The sequence below is a fragment of the Xenopus laevis genome, chromosome 2L (assembly GCF_017654675.1).
Source record: "Xenopus laevis strain J_2021 chromosome 2L, Xenopus_laevis_v10.1, whole genome shotgun sequence".
Lineage (NCBI taxonomy): Eukaryota > Metazoa > Chordata > Amphibia > Anura > Pipidae > Xenopus > Xenopus laevis.
In genome coordinates, this window is record NC_054373.1 from 176,183,361 (window position 1) to 176,197,995 (window position 14,635).

The window sequence follows — 14,635 nt, forward strand, 5'->3', positions numbered from 1 at the left end:
CAAAATATTCAGTATAAAAACAGGATATGAGGTGGTTATATTGATGATATTAATGAAATCTCATATTGTAGAGGGGCTGCATTAGGTTTTGGTCGGAAACATTAAAAAATGCATTTTTAGGTTTACTTCTTTAGTGAACAGATATGAATAATAAAAGAGTTCTTACCGTTAAAATGTCATAACTTCCTGCCGCAAACTGCTTTCTGGAAGAAACCATGCCGGTTTTAGGGTCAATAAAAAACTTCCCATCCTCATTCCCGTCTACGATGCTGTAGGAGATCTCAGCATTGGGGCCTTCATCCTTGTCAAAGGCAAAAGCTCTGTAAATGGGCTCCCCTCTTTTTTTCCGGTCTCTTTCAGGCAACTTGATCTGATAGACTTTCTCTGGAAACTGAGGCTTGTTATCATTCTCATCCAGGACTTCGATTACCAGCCACACGGTTGACTGTTTAGAAGAAGGTCCCCCATCGCTGACTGTCACCTACAAGGAAAAACGTATTTAGATCTGAGAGTGCGTAATAAAAAGGACATAGGGGTTATTGCTAAGAGGAAGGGGATTTTTTTTTGGCATGATAAATTTTAATCAATTTATGAAAAAATTATTTAAAAAAAAAGCAAAAAGACCAACTACATGGGTGCTTGGATTCCTACAACTGCAACACGCTGAACGTGAATTTAGATGAGTCCAAGGCAGCCACTGCTTGTAGAAAAAGGATCAATTACTTTCCGACTACACTAATTAAACCTTACTCCTTCTTCCTACATTTACATATGCTGATTTCAAATCTATTTATTTGCATGCCTAAAATGATTCATAATATACAAGGAAGGGGGTGTGTGCGTGAAAAAAGCTTTGCATTTTGCATGAGTCTTATTATTTTGCATACATATTCACCAACAACAACTTGCAATTAGCCCTTATATTTAGAAGCAGGGAGTGAAAGCGTTTAGTTAAATGCTGATTAAGATAAATGTTTGGTTACACAGAAAATGGAACACGCAGTATCAGATTGGGATTTTATCTATGAAACCTCACAATTTCATTTGAAGGATTGGTTGTATGATTTGGTATCAAGCTATTTACTAGTCACCCCCCTACAGATGGAGCAAACTTTATCTGGATATTTGGCTCACATTGTCAGAATATTAAACAGTGCTTTGATTTTGCATGGAAGGTGCAAAGAATATGGTCACAAGGAAACCCTAGAATTAATATCTGCCTTGAGTAGCTGTTATTTACAGGTTTCCCTGTGCAAGTTGCACAATTAATTTGCGCCCAGGGATTTTTGCACATACAGAGCCGCAACTTCTGTTTGACTTATCCACTTGTATAAAACTGTGCACATGCATTGATAAATCTCACAGAAATTGCAGTATACACTATATACTCAGAAACATCAGAACAGCAAGGCATTGTTGGTACGGTTGCCACCTGGCCGGTATTTGACGGACCCAGCCAGTAAACACTAACTAAGGCCGACAACAGTATTACAAATATACCAGCAAAGCAGTAAATCTATAACGCCCAATAAGTTCCTCCCCTCCCATACCATTTCCACTGCCAATAAGAGTCCTGCGTGGAACCAATTTCTAAGACACGGACCCGACCTGAACCCGCATATTTATCCACTTTGATCCGCTACCCGACCCGGACCCGCAACTGGCTTATCCGCAACCCAACCCGCCAACCACCATCAAACAGAAAGTGATGTTGCTGCAAACCAGAAGTGTAAAAGAGTAAAATATAGACAATAGTACACAACATAAGAAATTTAGATGAGACCCGCAACCAGACTCGATGAACCACAATTATATTATTATATTATATTAAGATCCGCCCCTCATTCCGCAGGGTGCCCGCTTTTTTTGGAGGTACCCAACCCGTTGCCGATCTCATCTTCAAATCCCAGATCCAACTCTGCCCTGCCCATTTCTCCAGCCACTTTCTGGTCCATCCACCTTTCCCCACCCAACCCACTGATTTCCCGACCCTATATGTCATAACCCCACCCTTAAATGCATCACAACCCGCCTCCCAACCCAAAGGTCAGTTTTAGGGGGGAAAAAGGCAGCAACACTAACTGTAAAAAAAACAATATAAAATATGAAAATATGCACAAATGTTTGCATATAAAATTGTATATGAGCAGTCTTTTGCTATAAAAACATTGTACAGGTATGGGACCCGTTATAAAAAATGCTCGGGACCTGGAGTTTTCCGGATAACATATCTTTCTTCATACCTTAAGTCTACTAGAAAATCATGTAAACATTAAATAAACGCAATAGGCTGGTTTTGCCTTATTAATTATATCTTAGTTAAGATCAAGTTCAAGCTACTGTTTTATTATTACACAGAAAAAGGAAATTATTTTTAAAAATATGGATTATTTCGATAAAATAGAGTCTATGGGAGACGGCCTTTCCGTAACTCGAAACTTTCTGGATAATGGGTTTCCGGATAACGGATCCCATACCTGTATAAGAGCTATTTTATTTCTTCATCCGACCATTTGCAAAATATCCAAGGAGGCAGAACTGAGATATCATGTCAGCTTCCAGCACTGTTGGTTCAGGTCATTCTGATTACGACACGCTGCTCGCTGTGCATTTTATCTACTCCATAGTTTAGCCGGGCACAAAAGCCCACCCACCGCCCATTCCATTTCAGAACCTCATCACCAAAGCACAATTCCAAATCAAATCATCTCCCCCGCTGCAATGTTAATACGGAAAAAGAACCCACTGCTGCTATAATCTCGCGGCCGTGTTCATCACCCATACCGAGATAAGAAAATGACTCAAAACAAGTTATCCGGTTCATCACCTTTATTTAATATGAGATCAGCGGTAAAAAATAATTGATTTTTTTTGGTTGCCATAATATAAAGTAAATTATTAAACCGCTTATAAATGTTTTATGTGCATGGATCGGTCTGTTGCTGCTGCAAATAAATGGCATGAAATGATTGTAAGGAGATGGGTGAATACAGAAGCGGTGCTCAGCGGCTGCATCAGAAACATTAACTTTGGAAATCTCTCTCTGTCTATCTATCTATCTATCTATCTATCTATCTATCATCTATCTATCTATCTATCTATCTATCTATCTATCATCTATCTATCATCTATCTATCTATCTATCTATCTATCTATTTATCTATCTATCTATTTATTTTCTATCTATCTATCATCTATCTTTCATCTATCTACATATCTATAATCTATCTATCTACATATCTATAATCTATCTATCTATCTATCTATTATCTATCTATCTATCTATCTATCTATCTATCATCTATCTATCTATCTATTATCTATCTATCTATCTATCTATCTGTCTGTCTGTCTGTCTGTCTGTCTGTCTATCTATCTATCTATCTATCTATCTATTTATTATCTATCTATCTATCTATCTATTATCTATCTATCTATCTATCTATCTATTATCTATCTATCTATCTATCTGTCTATCTATTATCTATCTATCTATCTATCTATCTATTAATCTATCTATCTATCTATCTATCTATCTATTAATCTATCTATCTATCTATTATCTATCTATATCTATCTATCTATCTATCTATCTATCATCTATCTATCTATCTATCTATCTATCTATCTATCTATCTATCTATCATCTATCTATCTATCTATCTATCATCTATCTATCTATCTATCTATCTATCTATCTATCTATCTATCTACAGTGTCGGACTGGCCCACCGGAAACCAGGAAAACTCCCGGTGGGCCCAGTGCAAGTAGGCCCTCTTGATTCTAACCATTTGGCCTATTTCATGGTCATTCCAAATTTCTTTAAGAGGCTTGATAATGGAAGAATAGAGTAAAGTATGTAGAGATAAAAGAGTAGAAAAATAAAGAGGTTGAGTGAGGAGAGGAAGAAGAAAAATCTATCTATCTATCTATCTATCTATCTCCCTATCTATCTCCCTATCTATCTCCCTATCTATCTATCTATCTATCTATCTATCCATCCATCTATCTATCTATCTATTTCATCTATCTATCTATCTTATCTATCTATCTATCTATCTATCTATCTATCTCTCTATCTCTCTATCTCTCTATCTATCTATTGATATATATATATATATATTTATATATATAGGTATGGGATCCATTATTTGGAAACCCTTTATCCAGAAAACGCAGAATTACAGGAAAGGCCATCTCCCGTAGACTCCATTTTAAATAAATAATACAGATTTTTAACATTGATTTGCTTTTTCTCTGTAATAATAAAACAGTAGCTTGTACGTGATCCCAACTAAGATATAATTAATCCTTATTGGAAGCAAAACCAGCCTATTGAGTTTATTTAATGTTTAAATGATTTTTTTAGCAGACTTAAGGTATGAAGATCCAAATTACAGAAATATCCCTTATCTGAAAAATCCCATGTCCCAAGCATTCTGGATAACAGGTCCCATACCTGTACATCAAAATTCATTAATAATCAGCCCTGTAGCCAGGGTCTTTTTTTAAAAAAAAAAACAAGAGCATCGGGAGAGGGGGGTCTGGCCCACCGGGTTTTTTCCTGGTGTCCCGTCGGGCCGGTCCGACACTGCCTGTAGCAACTGCTTCTATGACAGATGAACCTCATGGTATACTTGATAATATCCCACACCACCTAAGCTTATCTTCCCAACAGCAGCCTAGAGCTCACTTAGCATGTGCAGTGCCACTGACACACAAAAGAAGGCCTAACAAGTTCCAAGATGGCAGAGGAATAGTCCAAAGTCCTGAATCATTATTGTTATAGGGCTGCTGAACCTCTGGGCCGGTACAGTGAGTACAGCACATAAAATAAAGCATTGCTCGTCAGATTCTTTTTAAGAGTGTTGTTCTCCTTTAAATAGTATTTAATTTCTATAAGGCATTTCTTACTGATTATAACAAGGGTGCCACCACATCTAAGAGGCACATTCAAATGTGATCGGCCATTTAAAGTAATCGAAACATTCTTAATTTGTCCTATGGAGGTCACAGTTTCACTGCAGTCTATGGATGCTATTGGAATGGGCACAGAATAGCCGGCCCATCCCAAAATACTGAACAACTACAGAAATCTAAAGCCCGTGAAAGTTCTATTTTCCCTTTAAAAGGGTCGTTCACTTTTAAGTTAACTTTTAATATAATATAGAATGGCTATTTCTAAGCAACTTTTCAATTGGCCTTCATTTATAGTTTTTTTTTAATTATTTGCCTTCTTCTGAGCTTTCAAATGGGGGTCACTGACAATTATTGCATTACTACTTTGTATTACTCATCTTTCTATTCAAGCCCTCTCCTATTCATAACCCAACCTCTTATTCAAATCACTGCATGGTTGCTAGGGCAATTTGGACCCTAGAAACCAGATGTCTGAAACTGCTTCTGAATAAAAATCTAAATAATGCAAAAACCACAAATAATAAAAAATGAAAACCATTTGCGAATTGTCTCAGAATATCGCTCTCTACATCATAAAAATGTTAATTTACTGACGAACAACACATTTAAGCAATGAGAAGGGTTTTGTGAATATGTAAAATCTGTCAAACGCAATCAAACATCTTCATTTTGGGTTTTGTGCAGGAATCCAGGCGGCGAGAGGTTGAAACCCTTCCAATGATTAGTGTGAAATGACTGGGGAAATGAATATTCATCTTTAGGATTATTCCTCCGGATAACAGGAAACTAATGGAAGAATATAAATGGCGCTGCGTTTTATCAACGTATATCAGTTATGGCAAGTGCGACGCTGGCTCAGGCTCTTTCCCCGGCGTTTAATAATACGATTAATTTAATTCAATCGGTTTGACTGTTAAATATCAGCGCAGAGCGGCGGCGGAGCTCAGAAATTGGCTCGGTGCTGCTTTCATTCAAGCCTCAGACCATATGGCCTACCTGTTGAGCGAAAATCTGTTAATCATTAGAGAAAGTCTTTAACAAACCGAGGGATGCGGTAAATATAATTAGGAATTGCATCACTGTGTAGGTAATTAATAGGACAGTACAATATTAGCAGCGGGGAGAAATCACTGAACACACAGGTTTTTTTTTTGCTTCTGTCGGGTTACTGTGCCAATCATTTCCCTTTGGATTTATGAAAGGCCGACTGTATAACTATTATTAGTTTAGCTTTACTGTCCCAGACTTCCATGCAGGTGATACACTCTCAGCCTTACCTGCTGCCATACTGTTTCCTCATCCTTATCACCTGCCATAGCCTCCTGATATGTTGTAATCCCCCTAAAGGGGAACTAAAACTTAACTAAATAAGTAGGGCAGAAATGTTGTACAATCATTATGGGGCAGATTTATCAAAGGTTGAATTTAGATTTTTTTTAACTCTAATGGGAGATTATTTAAGAAAAAACCTGAACGTCTAAAATTCGAACAAATATTACCGACCCGAAAACTCGAATCTTATTCGACTAAACTCAATGGAGAAAAACTGGAATGTCAGGAAGGCTATTTCCATCTTTATATGGGTCACTGGACCTCTGCCATTGACTTTTACTTGAACTCAGCAGGATTTAGGTGGACAATTTGGGTGTTTACCAGAATCCAGGTATGATACATCTTGAATTCGAATTTACAGTTTGACCCTTAATACATCTGCCCCTTGTTTTGTGCTTCTGTTCCAGCCCAAGGCAACCACATCCCTTTAGCAGTAAAGATCTGTGTCTCCAAAGATGCCCCAGTAGCTCCCCATCTTCTTTTCTGCTGATTCACTGCACATGCTCTGTGCTGCTGTCACTTACTGACCTTAGGGACCCACTCACAATATACAGTACACATAGAATAGAAATGTCACAATATAAGGCTGATTAGTAATTAATACAGATAATTACTACATGGCAGCACAGAAACCAGTGCAATTAGCATCAGAATTTAATAATCAGCAAACCTGTAGCATCAGTTTATATTACAGGGGAAGCTCATTTTCTGCTGGATAATTAGTGACGAGCCCTAAGCTTAGCTTCTCAACAGCCAATCAGAGCCCACTGAGCATGTGAGTGTCACAGACACTTTCCAAGATGGTGACCCCCTGTGACAAGTTTGAAGTCCTGGATCATTGCTGCTATTGACAAGCTGAAACTTTAGGCTCGTGCAATAAATTCACTATATAAAATATGCCATTTCTAGCTATATCCGTTTTAGGGTTTATTTCTCCTTTACAGAAGCTATGGACTAGAAGCTCTATGGTGGAGTGTGATATCACTGTGGTTGTGACCAGCTCTAAGTAGAAATGTCCATAGAAGGGCAAAGGTATTTCCCTGTACTAAGATTGCTCTTAGGCTGGAGGATAAGTGAGGAGTGGGTTAGAAATTTCACAACCCAGCATTTGACCCCTAGTCCAGGCCCTGTTTAACCTGGCACAAACCTGTCATAGATTATGAAATCTGCCCTGTTCCTCTTATGTCTTCAAATATGGTTGGTGTATAGGAAGGTATATCACCCAAGGGTGCAAGATATGGGTGGCATGCAATTTAGAAATAGGACCCGAACTGGTGTCTGAAGCTGAAGGTAAACCATGTACAGGTGTGGGACCTGTTATCCAGAACCTGGGGTTTTCCTGATAACGGATCTTTCCTTAATTTGGATCTTGATACCTTAAGTCTGCTAGAAAATCATGTAAACATGAAATAAACCCAATAGGCTGGTTTTGCTTCCAATATGGATTAATTATATCTTAGTTGGGATCAAGTACAAGTTACTGTTTTATTATTACAGAGAAAAAGGAAATCATTTTTAAAAATGTGGGTTATTTGGATAAAATGGAGTCAGCCTTTCTGTAATTCTGAGCTTTCTGGATAATGGGTTTCCGGATCCCATGCCTGTACAGGGATCTAAGGGTACAGTAGCCCTTTAAATTGCAATATATCCCTAGAACTCTCTCTCAGCCTACAGCTTGAATCATTTTATACCATTTTTGTTCAAAATAACATTTTATCCCCAGTGATTTTTTTTAACCCACAAATATACTCATTTCTGATCTCTTGCTGATTCTCTCTTTTCAAAAGAACTTTTAATGGCCACCCAGCACTCTACATCCACTTCATCTTTTCTCTCTGTACTTTCTGTTCTGTTTCTAATTTTCTGTATCAGCAGGAACAAAATACCTTCTCACCGTCTTCTTTTAATTACACTGATTGCTTCTCAGCACTTCAAACAGATGGACTCCATTCCCCAATCACAATAGAGCTTCGGAACTAAACAATGGAACTATGAGATTCTTTCCATCACTGATGCCCAACACTCTTACCACCTTGTTGAACTACAAATCTGTCCAATGGTGATGCTGGGTTATACACGTTGTATACAGTAGGTACAGTTGTAGATAATGAGACCTCCTCTGATAGGTGAAGGCAAAAAACAATTATATATATATATACTGTATACACCTGAGCCCTGTGAAAGGGAGCAATTCCCAAATGATCCATAGTGTGGGGGTCCCCCAACCATTTTTACCGGTGACCATTCAACTGTAAAAAGAGTTGTGGAGCAACACAAGCATAAAAAATGTTCCTGGGTGGTGCTAAATAAATACTCTGGTAGCCCTACAGGAGGCTATTTTTGGCAATATGTATACAACCAAAACTTCCCTCCAAAGCTTGAATTTAAACATTAGCATCTGCTTTGAGGCCACTTGGGGCAACATGTTGCTCATGAGCCACAGTTTGGGATCACTGCCCAAGGCCTCACCATAGCAGGAGGTGGATCTGCCAGAAAGCCTGAGGTGGAGGTAGGCCTCAGTGTAATAGGAGAAGAGTAGTGATGGGCGAATTTATTTGCCAGGCGTGGATTTGCGGCGAATTCCAGCGAGTCCAAAAAATGGACACTGGCGTCAGTTTTTTTGACACCGGCGAATGTGCAGCAGGGTCCAAAAAACAGATGCCGGTGTCCAAAAACCAGACACGGCATCAAAAACGAGACGCCGGTGCTGTTTTGTGAATTATTCGGCAATGCGAAACGCCTCAAATTCGCCCATCATTAGAGAAGAGTCCAGACCTCTCCTTAGAGAATCAGGGTAGCAGGAACCCCATGACGGAAGTTAGCAAGTGACAGACCATCATGTCTTAGGGGTGTAAGGTAGTACGGGCAAGTGAGAGAACATGGTCCTGTGCTCCACCAAGTAGAAGTAGTAAGGGGGTTTTATTCCGCGGTGTAGGGCCCACAGCTGGACTATATTTATTTCTGAGAGTCTTCATAAAGTCTGGTTTCCTAAAGCACTGGAGTGTCATTCCTGTTTCCAGCCCAGTGGCTTGTGTTAGTACTTAATATTGGCTGATATTGTCTTGCTGAATCAGTTGTCTCAATCATTATGGAGCAGGTTAAAATTGAAAATTTGAATTTGAATTTTCGATTTTTTTTTTTCTAAACCAGTGATCCCCAACCAGTAGCACGTGAGCAACATGTTGCTCTCCAACTTCTTGGATTTGGCACCTAAATGAACTTTTTCATTCTTGTGTTGCTCCCCAACTCTTTTTACATTTGAATGTGGTTCATGGGTAAAAAGGTTGGGGATCCCTGGTCTAAACTTTCAAATTCGATTATCCGACTTCGGATTCGATTTTCGAGATTAATCAAACTCTGGACCTTCAAGAATTCAAATTTGATGTATAAGTCAATGGGAGAGATCCAGGGACCAATTTGGACATCTTAGTAGCCTTTCAGAAATTCTAGTTTTTATCGGAGAAGAAACTCGAATAGTTTCAAATGCGATTTGAGATTTTGAGCCTGTAAAATTATTCTGAGTTTGAGATATTCGATTTTTTTTTATAAATAACCCCCCAGTCAAATTTCGAGTGTATTCTAATTTAATAAGAGTTTTAAAAAACTCAGATGAATTTGAAATTCGACCTTTATTAAATGTGCCTTTATTAAATGTACCAAGATGCTACCTTTTCTACTCAATAAATCTTCAGTTCATGGTTAAAAAACACTTTTCGATCACCATTTCTGCTTAAAGGAGAACTAAACCCTAAAAATTAATATGGTTAAAAATACCATACTTTATATAGTGAACTTATTGCACGAGGCTAAAGTTTCAGCTTGTCAATAGCAGCAATGATCCAGGACTTCAAACTTGTCACAGGGGGTCACCATCTTGGAAAGTGTCTGTGACACTCACATGCTCAGTGGGCTCTGATTGGCTGTTGAGAAGCTAAGCTTAGGGCTCGTCACTAATTATCCAGCAGAAAATGAGCTTCCCCTGTAATATAAGCTGATGCTACAGGTTTGCTGATTATTAAATTCTGATGCTAATTGCACTGGTTTCTGTGCTGCCATGTAGTAATTATCTGTAATAATTACTAATCAGCCTTATATTGTGACATTTCTATTCTATGTGTACTGTATATTGTGAGTGGGTCCCTAAGCTCAGTAAGTGACAGCAGCACAGAGCATGTGCAGTGAATCAGCAGAAAAGAAGATGGGGAGCTACTGGGGCATCTTTGGAGACACAGATCTTTACTGCTAAAGGGTTTTGGTTGCAAGTGTACATTTCTAGCTTTAGTTCTCTTTTAATACTATCACAGCACTAAAGATCCGTCCAGAGATGGCTCAACTGCAAGAGAGAGGGTCGGAATTTACCAATGCTCTGCAATAGTGATGGGTGAATTTCCCCTGTTTCTCTTCTCCGAAAAATTTGTGACTTTCCCGCGAAATTCGCGAAATGTTGAAAAATTCATGAAATTGGAAAATTGACACCCGCGTAAATTTTGTACACACATCCAAAAAGTTGCTTGCGTCAACTTTGACACTGGTGTGAAAGCCGATGGGCGTCCGATAAGTGTTGATGCGCAGTGATTTTTACGTGACCGACTTTTCGGACGCGCGTCCAAATCTATTCGCCGCCTGCGAATCGCGGAAATTCACCACAAATTCACGCCAGGCAAATTTATCCGCCCATCACTACTCTGCAGTTCAACATAAAGAAGAGCTTTCATCTGACCCCCTCATTCTTCCTAAAACATGTAGATATTTATAATTATATTGGGTCTGTGATTTGACTAATGAACCCATTTACTCAAAAAAAAAAGTGCTGTAGATGAAAATTATCAAGGCAGAAAATATGTGTAGTGGCTGTTAATTCAAACGCTTACTAAATGAACAGATGTGAAACTTGTAGATATAATTACGGTGATATATTAGCCGTCTCGAGTTCTGCTGTTTTAGTTCAAATAGCCTGATACAGTGCAGAGTAATGTACAGAAAGTAGAGGGAGCTCCCAACACAGTGATGGAGGGGTCAGCTGGGATATTCCATCAACCCTCATTGTGATGAGTCCTTCCCAAATATCATGACACCAACTATAATTAGTCCCAGTCCACTGGGACCAATCAATCTTGAGCAATGGCCAAATCCAGCACTGGAAGGCTTATATGGGAAGCAAGTGCAATTTGGGGGAAATTCTTCATGGTTTTTTACCCACAATACATGGGCAGTCATGGCCTTCGATGGAATAAAAGATAAAGCCACAGACAAACCCCCTATGTGCTCTACCCTAAATCCTGCCCTTATAACATCTGGACTGTATATCTACCTGACGTTATATAAATGCCTTTGAACAAGGCCCAGTATGTCCCAGTTATCGCAATGAGTATTACTTATCTTAAAGAGGTGATTCACCTTTCAATTAACTTTTAATATGCTCTAGTATGGCCAGTTCTAAAAAAAAATTCATTTAGTCTTCATTATTTTTTTTTTTTATAGCTTTTTAATTATTTCCCTTTTTTCAAATGGGGGTCATCTAAAAAAAAAAACAAATGCTCTGTAAGGCTACAAATGTATTGTTATTGCTACTGTTTATTTATTTATTTATCAGACCCTCTCCTATTCATATTCTAGTTCCTTGTTGAGATCAATGCATGGTTGCTAGGGTAATTTGAACCCTAGCAACCAGCTTGCTGAAATTGCAAACTGGAGAATAAAAAGCTAAATAACTGAAAAACCACATATAATAAAAAAGGAAAAGCAATTGAAAATTGTCTCAGAATATCACTCTTTACATCCAGGGTCAGACTTGGCTGGTGGAACACCGGGAAAGAACCCGATGGTCCCGGCCAGTCCAGACCTTGCCCTGAAAGTCCTCCTCCTGTCCTTGTTACACAAGGCAGGAGAGCGCACGTAAGTGCGGAGGGGGGGGAGGTGCTTGCGAGGTGGGGAGCCCGGATGGAGCTTTGCGGTATGGGCGGGGGGCCATTGAGACAGCCGCCCCGGTCCAACTAAAAGTTAACTCAAAGGTGAACAACCCCTTACAAAATAAACTGGCAAGTTTGCCCCTACATCGACCAATAAGAGATTTGCATTCATTATTCAATTTGCAGTAGATTGATGAAAGCAAAATGCTGATTGGTTGCTGGACAGGTAGACATCTGCACCATGATCCAGTGACTTTCTTGGTTATTAATCTCTTTGTTACTTCTACGAGATAATGGCAACATGACATAGACCCAGTATATTGTGGGAAAAATGTAAAAAAAAAAAATGTACTACAAAATCTCATGAGTTGCACCAGTGAAGGGGTTAAAGGAGCCCCTCATTAGTGAAGTAAATGGATTGTTTGGCAGCTGAGTGGGATTTCTTTCAGCGGAAGCTGTGAGCGTGAAAACCTTCTTGTAACGTTGGCTCAGTAGGTGCGCAATTCATTGCTGCTTTGGGTCCTGAACAAATAAAAAGCTCGGCAGACGTTGGCACGAGACGGGGTCAGACAGGGAGGGAGTCGAGTACCGAGACACAGGGAGGAACAGGTGCAACGCCCCACCTCTAATTGCACACCACAGAGGTAAGAACATCGTAAATGGTGGCACAGTCGGACGCAGAGATGCTGGCGAGACAGCTGTCAGTTTGAAGGCTGCAGTCAATCCGCTACTGACAGTTAGAGAGTAGCCTATGAATATTGCTCACAAAGCCGCATGGAAACACAATGAGCTGCACTTTTCAACATGTGAAACATATGAAATCCTGGTCACAGGGCAGGAGTTAGGGAAGAGCCAATCCTAAATATTATGGGAAGGATGGGAAGAAAATAATTGACATGAATCAGGAATGTCCAACCTGTAGACCCCAGGCTGTTGATACGCACAACTCCCCAGTATCCCCCCCCTTCCCTTGTTCACATTTAAATTAAAGGGGTTGTTAACTTTTAGTAAGATGTAGAGAGGGATATTCTGAGACTATTTGCAATTGGTTTTCATTTTTTATTGTTTTTATCAGTTATTTAGCTTTTCATTCTGCAGCTCTCCAGTTTGCAATTATCAATTTCTAGGGTCCCAAATTCCCCTAGCAACCATGCACTGATTTGTATAAGAGACTGGAATACGAACACGATAGGCCTGAATAGAAAGATTAATAAAAAGTAGCAACAACAATCCATTTGTTGCCTTAGGACAGAGAGATATGGTCATATTCGGGGAGAATAGTTGCCCGGCGACAAATCTCCTCTTCTTCAGGGCGACTAATCTCCCCCAACTGCCATCCCGCAGGCGATTTACATTCTAGCCCTACATAGCCCTAGCCCTACATTCTAGCACCTAGATCGCTTCGTTTTCCGAAGTCGCCCGAAGTTTCCTCGTGAGGCAACTTCGGGCGACTCCAAAAAACGAAGTGCTCGGGGTCATAACAATGACTAATTGAAAAGTTGTTTAGAATTGGCCATTCTATAAAATAAGTAAAGTTAACTTAAATATGAACCACCCCTTTAACTTTTAGTATTTCATAGACGCAATATTCAGAAACAATGTCCAGCTGGTTTTCATTTTTTTTATTGTTTGTGTTTTTTCAGTTATTTAGCTTTTTGTTCAGCAGCTCTCTCGTTTGCAATTTCAGCAGCTGTCAGGTTGTTAAAGGGGACCCGTCACCCCAAAAAAATATTTTTTAAATCCTATTTTATCATGTTAGTCAAGCAAAATGAACTTTAAATGCACTGTATAAATTATTTGAATCTTGTTTCCTTAAGAGAACTGGGGGAATGTGGGGAGAGCAGTGACATCTAGGAAGTGCTGAATGGAAAGTGAAAGTAATTGCTTGCCCCGCCTCTATGCCTAGGCATAGACGAGGGGCAGGCAACATTTGATTGACAGCTGATATTTTTAAATTAGTTTACAACAGCTATGAATGCTTTAATAAAAAAAAAAGAAATTGGATTTCATATTTAATTTGAAAAGGACTTTTATCATACAGATTTTTATGTCTGGGTGACGGGTCCACTTTAAGGTCTTCTTTACCTAAGGAACCAGCCATTTGTTTGATTGTAAGACTGGAATATGAATAGAAGAGGGACTGAATAGAGTGATAAACAAGTAACATTAATAATAATAATAATAATAATAATAATAATAATAAAACTGCAGTTTTTTGGCAGTGGGGTCAGTGACCCCCCATTTGAAAGCTGGAAAGATGTAAAAGAGGAAGACAAATAGTTAAAGCAAAGACTATAAAAAATAAATAATGAAGACCAATTGTAAAGTTGCTAGGAATAGGACATAGTATAACATACTAAAAGTCAACTTAAAGGTGAACCACCTCTTTAACCTCATTCCCATTATAGTGCATTGTTACTGATGATAACTTCAAAGGTGGCAACCTAACAAAGTGATATGGCTAGACAGGGCT

General features: G+C 39.0%; 1 protein-coding gene across 7 annotated transcripts in view; it reads right to left on the reverse strand.

The window, feature by feature from the left end:
• The window catches only part of LOC108708756 (protocadherin Fat 3-like), a 406,168-nt gene that overhangs the window by 98,834 nt on the left and 292,699 nt on the right, over window positions 1-14,635 (reverse strand). For all 7 annotated transcript variants that reach the window (XM_041582699.1, XM_041582701.1, XM_041582700.1 and 4 more), the window contains exon 5: window positions 167-481. In XM_041582699.1, coding sequence (XP_041438633.1) covers window positions 167-481 — 315 coding nt within the window. The remainder of the gene's footprint in view (window positions 1-166; window positions 482-14,635) is intronic.